This window comes from Hipposideros armiger, unplaced genomic scaffold (genome assembly GCF_001890085.2).
Source record: "Hipposideros armiger isolate ML-2016 unplaced genomic scaffold, ASM189008v1 scaffold_48, whole genome shotgun sequence".
Lineage (NCBI taxonomy): Eukaryota > Metazoa > Chordata > Mammalia > Chiroptera > Hipposideridae > Hipposideros > Hipposideros armiger.
The window spans coordinates 593,280-607,512 of record NW_017731398.1 but is presented as its reverse complement, the minus strand read 5'-3'; the positions used below and the strand labels follow the sequence as shown (position 1 = coordinate 607,512).

Below are 14,233 nucleotides of genomic sequence, written 5' to 3'. Positions count from 1 at the left end.
GTGATTCATCCCAGGCCTCCCTCTCGGCAGAGCCCCTGGCAGCCACTGCCTCCTGAAGCCGTGGCTGCCGTAATCAACATTTATTTTGCAGTCACCCACACACCCAACTCGAGTACGGATTTATGCCAGGAGAGGAGTCAAGAATGCCTCTCTCATTCACGTAATGCCTCTGTGTATCTCCTGGGGGGAGGGACAGCTGGTGAAACATTTAGGCTGACAGTGTACACACACAGACATCACACACACACACACACACACACACACACACACACACATGCCCATACAGGCTGTACGCGGCGGCAAGCAGGAACGACGCGCAAATCCATTTTTTCCCTGGTCACCTAACAATCAAGACCTTCATACAGTGAGCTGACAGGCAGGACCCACGGGAGGGGTGGAAGCCCCTGTTTGCCCAGCTACACTGTGCCAAGGACCGGTGGGCAGCGTCCTGGCCCAGGAGCACTCAGGGCCCTCATCTGGGTGCCAAAGTGCAGCGGGACACACAAGTTCCTCTGGGACTCAGAAAGACAGGCCAGGCAGGAAAAGAAGCACGCCCGCTCACCTGGGCACAGCCCTCTACAGTTTACAAAGCCCTTCCTTGGCACACTGCCAATGAGTCCTCCCTGCTGGGTCTGTGCCAGCACCTGCATTCCCACTGCACAGATGGCAAAGTCCTGATGTGAGCAGGCTGTCCGGCTGTCCCAAGAGCTACAGTGCCAGCCTGTGCCAACGGTAAGTGCATTGTCTAATAGCGGCCACTGTCTGTGTGGTTGGCATTAGTACCATCACCCTTGATCTAATTTAAGGAAACTGAAGCATGGGAAGGTTAACAACACCTTGAGGGCGGTGCTCCTTGTCACTGCCTCCACACAGATGAGGGTAGCATTTAGAAACTTTCAAAGCAACTTGCCATAATTGTGACATCCAGGCAGGGGTTGATAAAAATATTGGCGTGCAAGGATTTGAAAGAATAATTTCAAAAACAGGATGAGAGGCACTGGGATAGAGCCCAGACTCAGGAATCTGAAGAGCAGAGTTCAAATCTCACCTTTGCCACTTCTCAACCGGGTGACTTTTTTTCTCCGTGTTAAAAGTGTGGGTGGTGCCTTACGAGTTAAAATATGCAAAGTGCTCACAGCAGAAGCTGGCAGCCTGTGCGCTACTATTATTAGCATTCGGTAATGTGCCTGGGGCCACAAAGCTACTTAATGGAGGAGCCAGGCTCCTTGATGCCAGTTCTGGAAGGGGGGCCGACCCCCAGGTCCTCTGCCACCCTGGACGTGGGGGGCCCAGGAAACATGTCTGCCTTCTGAAGGCTGTTCTCAAACTGCAGACCCCAGTCTCCCTGCCAGGAGTCGAGCTGCCTTTACAGCAGGAGACGCCCCTTTCATCTCCAGGCCAGGGCGGCTGTGGGTGCCTTAATGGGGTGTAAGGAGGTTTCTTGCCCAAACCAGAAAAACCTGACAGGCAGCCAGGCCCGCCCTGGCAGGCTCCGGGGGGGGGGGGGGGTTGCCAGCAGGTGTCTGAGAAGCAGACAGGGCCAGAGAGCGCAGTGGTGACTCAAGGAGACAAAGCAGGGATGGTTCCTGCTTCCCTGGGCAACTCCTAGAATACAACCCTCCCTACCCCAGGTAATCACACTCCCTGTCACCTTTACCCATAGCTCACCTTGTCCTAGTCACCCAGACCCGGAGGGAGGACACAGCCTTCTTCCCAGCCCGTTGGAACTCTGGGATGTCCTCCTCTGAAGCGTGTGTCATCCTCCAAACTTGCACACAGCCGGTACGCAACACGTTTCCTGATCCAGGGGATTCAGAGCCGCTTCCCTCACAGTCTTCTTCCACCTGGCCCCGCTCACTGCCTATGAGTCTGCTCACCGTCCCACCTGTTTTGTGTCTGGCTTGGTCACTGCCCTGCCGTGCTTGTGCCACCTCCATGCCTGGTGCTGACTCGTCCCTCTACCTTCTGCACAGACGTGGCTGGGACCCTGCCCCAGTTTTCCTTGGGGAGGATTATCGCCCCCTTCCCTCCATGCCCTGTGCTGCGGGGGCAGGGGATGGCCCCCCCCCCTTTGTATGGGGCTTTCCAGTTTACTTGGCTGTGTGCTGGGCTGTATCCACTCCACATCTGCTAAGGACACATTCAATTCATACTTCAACCAACATTTGTGAGGCACCTACTATGCGCCGGCTGTGCTGGATATGGCAGAAGATGGGGAGATGCAGGGCTTGCCCTTGGAGGCTCCCACCTCTACGCAGGCCCTGTACCATTCCCACGATGTCGAGCCTTTCATCCAGTCATCACCCGTCTAAACACATATCGCTTGCCTCCTTGGAGCCATCGCCCCTCCCAGCTTTCTCCTTTTTGCTGATCCAGCCTCCTCTCCAGGACTCTGGGTCCAGCCAATGTGCGGCCATTGTCCCTGTCACAGGGGCCTCACCAGACTTCTGGTGCCGTTTGTGTGAACCCGGCTTTCGCTGTCAGCCCCAACACCCTCACATCAAGGCCACTCTGGGCCCAGGCAGAGAGGGAGACTGTCCCCAAGGCCATGTCTGAATCTGGCAGGTGGCAACACCATTCCTTCAGCCAACCATGCCAGTGACCCATTCAGGGTTTCTCAGTGAGAACCACCTGACCTATGATGAAAAGGCCCCTCTTATCTGGCAGAGACCTTTTTCCCTCCCTCTCAAAGCAGGAGCCCAAAGGAAACCACCGTCCAGTGTGGTGATTTTTTTTTTTAACACATTTAGTTAGAGCACTGAGAGAAAATGCAAACATTCCCATTCTCCCTTCCTCAAATAAACCGACTTCTCTACTCATCCCGTCCCTTGAAAACAGAAGCACTATTCAAAAAGAAAAAGAAAAAAGAAGTAAAAAAAAAAAAGAGGCAAAAAGGAAAAAAAAAAGGAATTGAATAGAAGAAGAAGAAAAGGGGGAAAAAAGAGAGCGAGAGGAGTGGTCCCCGAGGGAGATGGTGAGAGCTTAAAATGAAAGGCAGGAAAGTTAAGGGAAGGAAAGCAGAGACACAAAGGGGAGAGAAAGACAGAAGCTTTGAAAGAAAGAACGTTCCAGCGTGAATACAGCGGGCAGGGGAGAACGGAGCGCTTGAAAAGGAGCAGCCTGGCGCAGTGACCCCTCATTCACAGAAGGTGCCAATCACGGCGACAATGCAGGCCCTTTCTTCTTTTCTCCTTCTCTCCTTTCTGGGGAGAGAGGGAGGGAGAGAGAGGCTGAGAACTGCAAGTTAATTCCGAAAAGTACAGAAAATAAATTCAGTTCCACTGGAGAAGCATCAAAGGGCTGCTTTAAAAGCTTCCCCCGAAATTCACTACATCTCCAAGAGAAGGGCTCCCTCTCGGTAGCAGGGGGCAAAGGCCGGTGGCCATCAGCTTTATTTCAGGGTCGGCGCCCCTGCCCTGGCCGCGGCCGCCTGCCTGTGGCTTCCTCCCATCGGCCCTGGGGGAGCCAAGGCAGAGAAAGCCCCAGCTGGGACGCTGTGGGTAAGGTCTCCCCAGGGTTTCCTGCTCTGGCTGACAGCCAAGAGCCCAGGTAGGAGGACAGAGGAGGAGGCTGTGAGTGTGGCAGATGTGCTGACTGTGAGGCCGGCCTGCGCCATGTCCACTCAGTTCTCCAGCCGTGGGGCCGGACAGCAGGCACTCGGTACATGTGGAATGAATGACACTCTAACGGGCCTGGGATGGGATGCCCTCTCCAGCGACGGCTCCAAGGAAACCTGGCTGCCTGCTCAGGCCAGGCCCTCGGTCCAGGAAGGTGAGAGGGTGGGTTGGTCGTTTTCACTGGTTGCCAACTGTCGGATCAGTGTCCTTCCAAGGGAGGGGCCTCTGTGGGCACTGACGCTTGTTGTCACATCACAGATCTGCACTTCCCTGAGTTAGCTACGACCCAACGAGTACAAGGCAGAGAGGTGACCCAGAGAACCCCAAGTCCCTCTTTCAGGGCAGGCCTGGATTTGGACTTCTATTCTTTCCTCCTTCCTGCCGTCAGACATCAGTCGTCACTGGGTAATTCCCGTGAGCTGGGGCAGGGCACATGATGGCCTCTGCCCACACAGCCCTCAGTCTAGTGACCAAATGTCTCCCAAGGCGTCCCTCTGAGATCCCAGCTGAACGTCCCTGGTCCCCCTTTGTCCCCTTTGTCTTGCTCCTCCTGCCTTTCAATACTTGGCGGGTCATGACGAAACCTGACATGGGGTCACCTTTATTCAGGCGTTTCTTTTCCCTTCCGATCACCCAAACACTGGGTAATGAGAAGGGCCTAGGTACAGAGTGGAAGAAGGCTGACTAATTGATTTACTGATTGATTGATTGATTGACTGAGCGAGCCTCAACTTCACTCCTCTACTGAGCCATCATCAGTCTGTGCCAAGCTCAACGGCGCGGGCTGGGATTATAAAGTGAGGAGGGCCAGCCTGAGGCCCTGCGATACTTGAGGCCCATCTTGTGGGGGATGCAGGTGGAGTGCACCACAGATCTGGGAAAGAAAGCCCTTTCCTCTGGGAAAGGCGGTTATTGAGTTGGAGCAGGCCCAGATGGGCCTCCAAACCCAACAAGGAAGCTGAGAGAAGGGACACGTGGAGATGCAAAGGAACATAGGGTCAGAAATGTCACTGAACTACTGAGGGCGTATAATCACTCTTGCATTTCACTCCAATCAATGCAAATTCCAGCAAATATTTATTGAGCCCTGCTATACGCTGGCCAACTCCTGTGAATTCCTAGGGGTGAGCGAGAACCAACCCTGCCCTCAGGAGCTCTCGGTTGTGGGGGCGGCAATTGGCAAGAAAATAAGTGATTACAATTTAGGGTGCTCAGGGCTCTGAGGATGATAACAGGGGCCTTTGGGGGCTCAGAGGAGGGGAAACCTTGGGGACCTGGGGGGTCAGGAAAGCCTTTTCAGGGGAGATGTAAAGATATTTTAATACAATTGATCGTTGACCAACACAAGGGTTCAGGGCACTGACCCCATACATAGTCAAAAATCCACGTACAACTTTTGATACCGCCCCCCCCAAAAAAAAACAACTTACCTACTAATAGCCTACTGTTGACCAGAAGCCTTACCAATAACAAAACAGTGGATTAACACATATTTTGTACATTATCTGAATTATGTATTGTATTCTTACAATAAAGTAAGCTAGAGAAAAAAATGTTATTGGGAAATCATAAGGAAGAGAAAATACGTTGATAGTACTATACGCATTTATCGATACCGTAAGTTTCCAGCATCTGTGTTAGGCCATACGGTTCATCTGCAAGTTTTTTCAAATTGTCAATTGAGAAACATCCATGTACTAAGTGAACTCACACAGTCCAAACCCGTATTATTCAATGGTCAACTATATATTAAAATGAATTAAATTTCAATTTGTTTTGAAAAAGCTTTAAAGAAATTCGCTGGTGAGATACCCCAGTGTCTAGAAAAAAAAAATGGAATTGATCATTGAACTAATAGATAAAACATCTGATAGACAGTTCCTTGATCTTTCTGGTGTACTGGGAAGAATTAGAGATAGACACTAACCTGGTAAGAACAATAACTGACTCTGAACTCCTTGAAGTCCTCTGCTGAGAGAGAGAAAGGGTGCCATGCTTGTACGTTTATGAGGATAGAAATCTCTCAGAAAGAACAGAATTCATCAGGGTCCTGCCCAAGGGAACACAGTTAGTGGGAAGAGAATGGAGGAAAATTACCTTGGGGGGAAAGCCTGTAGAATATTGGCACGTGGCTTTATCAACAAGATCCGAAGCACTTCCCTGGGAGACCAGGAGTGCTGCTGCCCAGTGCTCTCATGCGAGGGCGCAGATCCTAAGGAATTATGGGGGTGAGGGTGTATTAATACAGACGACCAGGCAAAGGCAGCATGCCCTGTGACCCCTCATAGCCCCAGCCCGAGTTTGCACAGCCACTCAGTGTTGTGACCACCACACCCAAAGTGCCCCCCTGTTGGCACTCGCACACACATGCTCACTGTTTCTACGAGACACTTTTGCTGGATGTTATGGTCTTTTCTAGGCCTACTGAACCTGAAACATGGCAACAGCAACACCCCACTTGTGCAGAAGTCTCTTCTCTGGCAACCTCAAGTTCCCCTAAGAGCAGGGGAGTATTGTACCAAAAAGCCCAGAAGTAAGTTTGACAGGGGTGTCTCCAAAAGATGCCCTGCAGTCACATCACTCTTGCCTCCATGGACAGAGCCCCTCACGCGCAGCCTTGGGACTCAGTACTAACAAGCTTGTTTATGTGGCTTCCTAGGCCACAGCAGATGCAAGATGCAAATTAGGAGCATGGAGGTGGAAGGGGTGCTGGAAGCTGTGACAGCTGACGGCAAGGGCGCAGGATGAAAAATGACCAAGTGGCAGCCTGGGACCATTCAGGGTAGGGGAGCCATTCCAACACCTCAGGACACAGTTCAGTAACTAAACTCATTAACCATGACTCGGGAGTCACCCAGGCAGGTTAGGTCACATTGGAGCAAAATCAGTGTTCTCATGCCAGCACTCAGGGAGTGCGTGTTGGGCCCAGGGCTGAGGTTTGGTGATGCCAGCCTGTAATTTACCCAGTCCTGGGGCAAGTACAGCAAAGGCATCAACTCTGCCCCCTCTTCTAGCTGCCTCTGCGTGCGGTGGCTGCAGGGAACCCAGAGGTGGGTCAGAAAGGCTGGGCTCTGGTCTGGTTCTGCCTAATGCCGTGGACTTGGGCACACACTCAGCTTCTCAGAACCCATCCACTAAATGAAGAGAACGCCTGCCCAGCCAGGCTTGGCTTGCTGTGGATCAAGGGAAACAATCTTCCGTTTGCTGAAACACTGTATAAATATACTATAATGCTACTACCCTTCCCTCCCACACACACACCTTTTTCTTGGTGGCTGGACAGGACACCCAGGACTCGCTCAGGGATAGGGGACAAAGGAGATACCCTCAACTATGCCTTTTGCTTTAGGATTTTTTTAGACACAATGAAGCAATCATCAGGCGAGTTTCAAAACTATGCAAACTTAACTTGAACTTACTCAATCAGACAAAGCCAGGATCCATTCTATAAGACAGCTGGCCTGCCCGGACTCTTCAAAGTCAATGTCACACGCGAACATACAAAGCAGTGGGACTGTTCTAGATTAAGTAAACACAACAACCAAATGTAATTCGTGAGCCTTTTGGACCAGGAAATGAGCCTAAAAACATTTTTTGGAAGACTATTGAGGACATCTGAATGGGACTGTATATTAGACGACATGGGTATTATTGAATAATGGTAATTTTTTAGGTGTGAGGATGGTATTGTAGTTCTGTAGAGGGAAGTCCTTGGTCCTCAAAGATACCTGCTGACATATTTAGGGGTGAACCATCATGCCACCTGTAATCCACTTTCAAATGATTCAGCAAAACCATTCCAAAGAGAGCAAGATAAAGTAAACGTGGCAAAATGGTGACAACCGAAGAACCTAGATGAAGGTTTTTCAGCTTTTCTGTTACGCTTGACATTTTCAAAATAAGACGTTTATGAGAAAACAGACCATTGCAGGCAAGTTGTGGCTTGTGTTTTGCATTGGGTGGGCTAATCTTTGGTTTGTTACCAAGAGGCCCAATGCAGAAAGTGATGTGCTCCCTGGTCATCAAGACTCAGTTTCTCCTTCGGAACAAGGTCCCTTTCAGCGGACTTCCTAGGTAGGAGCCCCATCTCTGCTTCGTGCGCCCTTAGTTCATTCTGGCCAGGGGCTCAGGGCTGACCGAGCAAGGCACCCTTCCCGTCAACAGAGAAAAGGCGCAGTGCATTCCTGCTGCAGGCAGGGCAGGCACCTGGCTCCTGTCACCTTCCTAAAGCCTCCTAGGGAACCTGGACCTGTGGCCTTGGGGGAGCAAATGCAAACAACCACGATGTGCCCACCCAGTGACTCCAAGGGACCAGGTTCTCAGAGCAGAGCCAGGCTCTTAGCCCGGTTCCACTGTTCCTCCTCCCCAGCCATTCCCGACTCCCACCTTCCATCTGCTCTGGGCCATCCCTTCCTTATAACGCTCCCTCTCCTTCTCTCCACCTTCCAAACCTCTTCCATCCTTTAAGGTGCGGCTCAAGTGTCTCTTTAGCAACCCTGGCTGCCTGCCTCTCCAGGAGGGCAGGGTCTTGAGGTTCACACACAGAGTGTCTGGGTGCCATTCTCAGGCTCGGGAAACAGAGGAGGGTGTTAGGCAAGGAAGTATGGCTGCTGGGAAAATCCTCTGGTGACTGTGGAGAGGGTGAGGGAAGGCAGGACAGTGTCACATGGCACTTATCTCCTTAACCCCTTCACACACCCAGGCCTTCATGGAAGCCATGGAAGCCACTATCTTTGGGAACTATGGCCAGGTCTGTCACCAGGGCTCATGGGGGTGTCACATGGAAGAATGGAGCCGGCTTTCTTCCCACTGTGGCCAGGAGGGCTGACAGCTGAATGTGGGGAGGAGGTGGTGAGTGACAAACGCTAACAATGAGGATTCATTCCAGGCTCCCAATGGGCAGAGACCATCTGGACAGAGCCAGAGGCCACTGAGGGGCCATCCCTCGGTGGGGGGAAGGTGTTTGCTTGAGTCACTTCAGCAAGGGGCTTTGGAAATCCAAGGAGCAATCTCGTTCGTGTCATTCACAGGGACATGAAAATCAAACAGCACCAAACGAACGGCTGGAAAATGTGACACACCAAACACGAGAAGGGTTTTCCCCCAATAAACACAATGGAAAGAGGAAGAGAGAAACCAGAGGTGGGGGGAGGGCAGCAAAGATGGAGGGGAAGAAAGAAAGGAGAAGGAATGGGAGGGAGGGAGGGTCTCAGAGCTTTCTGAGTTGACAGAGAAAGGCAGAAGGACAGAAGGAAGAAGTTGAAGTCATTCTAACCCTTGAGGAAAGCTGCCTGTGGGGAGAGCATGTCTCAGACGGCAGCTGGTTTGGGTGTAAAGTCCCTCTTCTACCAGAGAAGCCCAATTTTACCACCCACGGAAGCACCGGGACTTTAGAAGCCTGGGAAATGCTGCGCTCAGGGTGGAGTCCCCTGGGGCCCAGCCTGAGGACAGGCCGCCTTGGTTTCATCCCTCTGCTGTCACCATCTTGAAATTCTTACTCATTTTCAAACAAGGGGCTCTCGTTTTCATTTTGCACCAGACCCTGCATATTATATAGCCAGTCCCGGCTGACCTTTCCAGAGGACATTTTGCTAGAAAGCCAAGAGCAGGAAGGCGCTGCTCCCTGTTTGCTAACCAAATACGCATCCCGGCCTTGTTGACTCAGCCATTAGGTCTGAGCAAGTACAGGGCTTCCCATCCCAGCTCAAGAAAGAGATGGGCCCGACTTGGATGGCATGCGTGAGGAGCTGTGCATGTGCTGCGAAGTGTAATAATTCAAGGAGCTTGTGAGGGTCTCCACACACAGCACAATATGGTCCCGGCCGTGTCCCTGTGCAGGACGCATGGGTCGTGCTGAGGCCTGAGCCAGCCCAATGACACCCGCCCAGTCCTGGGAGACCTGGAGGCATCAGGGTCCGTGTGTCCTTGAGCGGCTGGGCTCCTCTGTGCAGAGAGGAGATGCCATGTCTGAGGGAGCCAAAGCATCTGAGCCTCAGTTCATCACTGGCACCCCGCCGTCAGAGAGCTGGGGTATTTGGGACCAAGACCACGGCCTCGTGGCCATGCTAAGCCTAGCCCCCTGTGCCAGCGGTGCTCCCCTTCTCTGCGGTCCTTCACTCAAGGGCCAAGGTGCAGGCTAGGGACCCCAAATCCCAACACTATACTGGCCTCACCCCCTATTAGAACCTCCCTTCTGAAGACCAAAGACAGAGGCCATCCAGACGCCTTCCACCAGCAGGGAAACCTTGGGGTCTTCTGCCCTGGCCTGGGCTCCTTTATGGGGCCCCTGCCATCAGGCCTCCTGTAAAGGCACAGCAGATCCTAAAAGCATCATGCCCAAGGGCTTACAGTTCAGATCAAAACCTCTTAGGTCCAACTCAAGGGGCCACTTGGAAGAAGCCTCAGTTCCCACAGGTGCCAGGTGTGCAAAAGGAAACACACCTGCAGGCAAAACCAGAGGAAGTTGGAACCTGGGCGCCCCACCCATGGCCAGAACAGAGCCAGGATCAGCAGGCCTCTGAGGGGGTCCTGGGCCCTAGGGTAGTGGGAGGACAGGCAGGCCTCTTAGGGAAGACAGGGGCCAGGAGCTTAATCTGGTGAGGCAGGAGGCCAGGCCTCCCTTACTGCTAGGGAGGACCCTCCAGGAACTGAGTTAATCAGCAGGAAACTGATGGCTGTTTCCTGACAACCCCACCACCAGCCAGCACCACCACGGCACAGAACACACACGAACGAACACACACACACACACACACACAGGAATTCGGAAAAGGGAGGGCAGCTCAAAACTTCCTGGAGACCCACAATGCAATCTACTCTTTCAAATAATGTAGACAAAGCAACACAACAAATCCTCCTTTCCCCAGAGCAGGTGGTATGTGCAGCCCCTTGCCTGTGTTATCTCATTCCTGTGTCTCAGGGGAGCCCTTCCAGGAGAGACTGTCATTCCCCATTTTCTAAACTCTGAGGCACGAAGAAGGAAAGTGAGTGGACCAGGCCACAAGCAGGAAGTGCCCAAGTGTTCAAAGCCAGGCCTGGCCAGGCTCCGAAGGCTATCTCTTAAACCACCTTGCTCCACCATGGACCAACAAATCTCTCCCACAGGCTCCCGAACCTGGGTTCAAACAAATCCTCTGGGACAAGTGGAGGGGCTTCTAATAAAGTAGCCAGTTGGCATGGCAGCCGACCGCCCCTCTGCATGAACTGGCCTATCGGGATTGAGGGTTGGGGTGTGAAGTTTTCCACTTCTCCCCCAACTCTTTTCCCACTGCAAACTCTCAACACTTTCAACACGCCCAGCGCTTCTCAAACTCCCTGCAGGGGAGGATCAGTTTTATTTGACTCCCTCGAAGAACTAACACTAACAGGCAGCTCTTGGTCCTGCCACTGGCCACATGAGGTCAATGACACGGTCCACACCCTGTTCAAGACGCTGCTGCCAATCACCTACTTGGGTATTGTTATGGCAATGTCACACTGTAAAAGTCTCTTCATTCTCCATTTCCATACTTAGCTCCTCTTGGCTGGGCTAACACCATACAGAACAGATTCGGCTCATGACCCGTACTTGAGTGTGCTATTGGCCTCAGGATGTATGACAGTGCTTATAAACTTAAGAGTTTTAAATGCAGATGTATATATTTCCTCTTAGATGTACATTCTACTCATAGGCAAGCAAGACTCAAATTTGCTTTTTCTTAATATTTCAAACATGCATTCTTAATTGCTGCTTTTTGGGGGTGTTTAATTTTCCACAGTCATCCCACCTGCCTCTCCTCCCTCTTAAAAACAGAAAATAATACATTTAAGTTTCTTAAGTGTTCCTGGAATTTACGTTCAACTACACATGGCCTGCTGAGCTCCAGGGAGCTGAGGTTTGTAGAGAATGATCTGTCAATGAGAAATTCAAGTGCTCAGTGTAGAGTATAACATTTGCAATGCTTACCACATTCATAAAGCTGCTGGGGTCTTCCAAATGAAAACGGGCTTTGGTTTGTACCAGGTCAAGCTTTTGCAGGTGTCATCTCAGGAGAAAAAGGCCACTGTAACAGTTCACAGTTGGCTCAAGTTGATCACAACAAGACCGGCAGCTAAGAATCACCTGAGGTTAATCTAAGATGAACTCGTGGTTCTTCTGCAGATCCAGTGGGTTTGGGGCTGGACACTGGGAACTGTATTTTGACAAGCTCTCCCCAGCAGGGAATAACAATTGGTGTGGCCACTGCACAGACCCCTAATGCATAAGTACCGGGAGTAATGGGATGCAACCAGTGGCTCAAAAATTTGGTCTTGGAAAAGTAAGACAAGCCCAAAGAAAACAACTGGGTTTCTTCCACTGGAGCATGTGCTGTGTAAAGCCCTGGCATAGAAAGACCAGTGGAAGAAATCCAGTTTGTTTGTTTGTTTGTTTGTTTGTTTATTGAAAGTAGACTCACATTCTCCACTCAGCTGGGCCTGGCACATAGCAAACACTCCATCAAAGCCAACTGTTGTTCTAGGAGATTAAAAGCCCAGAAGGCTTGTGATTTGCTGAAAGTCAAGTTCTCAGCAAAACCAACCAAGGTTTGCCCTGGAACTCATGCCTCTTTCCTCTGTGTGTCAGTTTCCTCATCTGTGAAACAGAGATGATAGTTGCTAATTCTCATGGTTGTCAAAATTAAATGGGAATGGGAATGGTTTTGTAAATGCACTTAGCCTGGCCTCTCGCAAGCTCTCAGTAAATAATAACTGCTCATATAATCATCAGTTTTGAAAGTCTGAGAATGACATCAAAATCTGTTTCCATACCAGTTAGAGTTTGTCTATTCCACATGGTTCTTATGCACGAAACGCCCCGGTGATGCTAAATGGCCAGGATGGCCCCTACACAATGGTAGGCCCCCTTGGTTGGAACAGGAAAGCTCACCACCTTACAAATACCTTACCCCACGACACCCCCCATGACCCACACCTGGCCAGTGCCTGCTCTTGGGCAGACCAGCTGACGGAAGCTCTCTGCAAACACGGTCCCGGGCCAAGCCCGTTTGAGAGGTTTCCCGGTGGCCACTTGTCTAACACCTTTATTACATCCATAGTATGCCAGGCGTGGGGCTGTGCATTGAAAACTAAAAGAACAGCAATAAACAGAGCAGAGTCTTCCCCCTCACGAGCTTAGAAAACTGTAATGTGGGTATAAAGTGCTTTTTTTGATTAAAAAATTCTATTACAAAATTAATAAAGCCACCCATTGCAAAGAGTTTGAAAAAGATGGAAGAGAAAAATAAAAGAATACTCCTTCTTACCCTAACCCAACCGCGTCTCACCTATTCCTTCCTGGCCCTCTTCAGGAAGAGGTTTTGACCATCGTGTGCACAATCTGGTGTCCTGCTGGACAACACAAGCCATTTCCCATGTTGCTTGTTCATAATCAATAATCATGTTCATAAACACAGGAATTCACAGGTGTGGAAAGGTCACCATGTCTACCTGCCCATTCTTGCAATGAAGAATATTCAGGTTGCTTCTAATTTGTCCACACTGCTCAGGAAATGCCATCATGCATTCATGCAGAGAGAAGACGAAGAGACAAATATTGTGTAATGTGATGGTGGCAGATAGGCCTGGGTTGAATAATGCCACTGTGTGAACCTGGGCAAGTTACTTAACCTCTTTGAACTTCAACTTCCCCCAAAACAGGCATAATGCTTCCTTTATACAGTTGTGGAGAGGATTAAACAGGAGTCCATCAGGAAAACACCCAACACAGGGCCTGATAGTCAATCAGTGTGCACTTTTTTTCATGACCTTAGAGGGTCATGACTGTGACCCAAGGACGAGGACTATCGGCAAAGGTACCCTTGGGTCACTGTGCAGTAGCTTCCCAAGCCCTCTGAACTATTTGCTAAATTCTGGGAGATTTAGGATTTGCAAGCTCAAGTATTCAGGGGAGAAGTGACATGTGTTCTGCAACTTACTTCAAAATGAGCCAGGAAAAAAATATATATACATGTCCAGATGACACAAATATGGCAAGTATTAGTCTCTTTTATATCTAGTCATGGATGTATGAGACTTTACCGTTCTTTCAACTTTTCCACATATTTGCAATTTTTCATAAAACCTTGAAAAAAAAAACCTCTTGCTAATTTCAAAGCTTAAATAATACTTTAAAAACTTGTATTCATTTATATGTTCAACAAATCTTAATTCAGTATAGTAACTGTCATATAGTGAATTGACCTGGTATCTGGCCACCAGCATTTCTTTAGGTCAGGTATTTACTAGCTCATTATATTGTCTGTTTACTTTGTCTTCAAGTTTAAATCTTGATTGTAAAACAGATATATAGAAAATCTTGATAGAATTAAAACATTAACCCTATAGGGGTCTTATAATAAAATCTTTCCTCCCAGGCTTTCAATTGCTCTGTAGAATTCTCATAGCACTCCACACATAGTCAAAGGTCTTGAATTTTTTGATGACTCTAAAAATTTCTAAACTTTTTTTAAAAAGATTTTTATTGGGTAATTGGGGGGATGGGAACAGTGCTGGGGAATTGGGGGAAGGGGAACAGACAAGTTGCTCTCCTTTTGTTCTTCAGTCTAGTTGTGAAGGACGTTGCTTCACTGGCCCAAGTT

At 50.0% G+C, this 14,233-nt stretch overlaps 1 protein-coding gene across 6 annotated transcripts in view; it reads right to left on the bottom strand.

Moving 5' to 3' along the window:
* ZNF710 (zinc finger protein 710) overlaps window positions 1-14,233 on the bottom strand; it is a 68,411-nt gene that overhangs the window by 20,188 nt on the left and 33,990 nt on the right. Inside the window, exon 1 of one of the 6 annotated variants that reach the window (XM_019640023.1) lies at window positions 7,037-7,054. The exons of 2 other annotated variants lie outside the window; for them this stretch is intronic. Coding sequence is in view for 3 of the 4 variants with exons in the window: in XM_019640025.1 (XP_019495570.1) it covers window positions 1,669-1,937 (269 nt within the window). In the remaining variant the exon portion in view is untranslated. Of the gene's footprint in view, window positions 1-1,668; window positions 2,877-7,036; window positions 7,055-14,233 lie in introns of those variants that run through there. 3 more of the 6 variants (XM_019640025.1, XM_019640026.1, XM_019640020.1) reach the window with 3 other exon arrangements.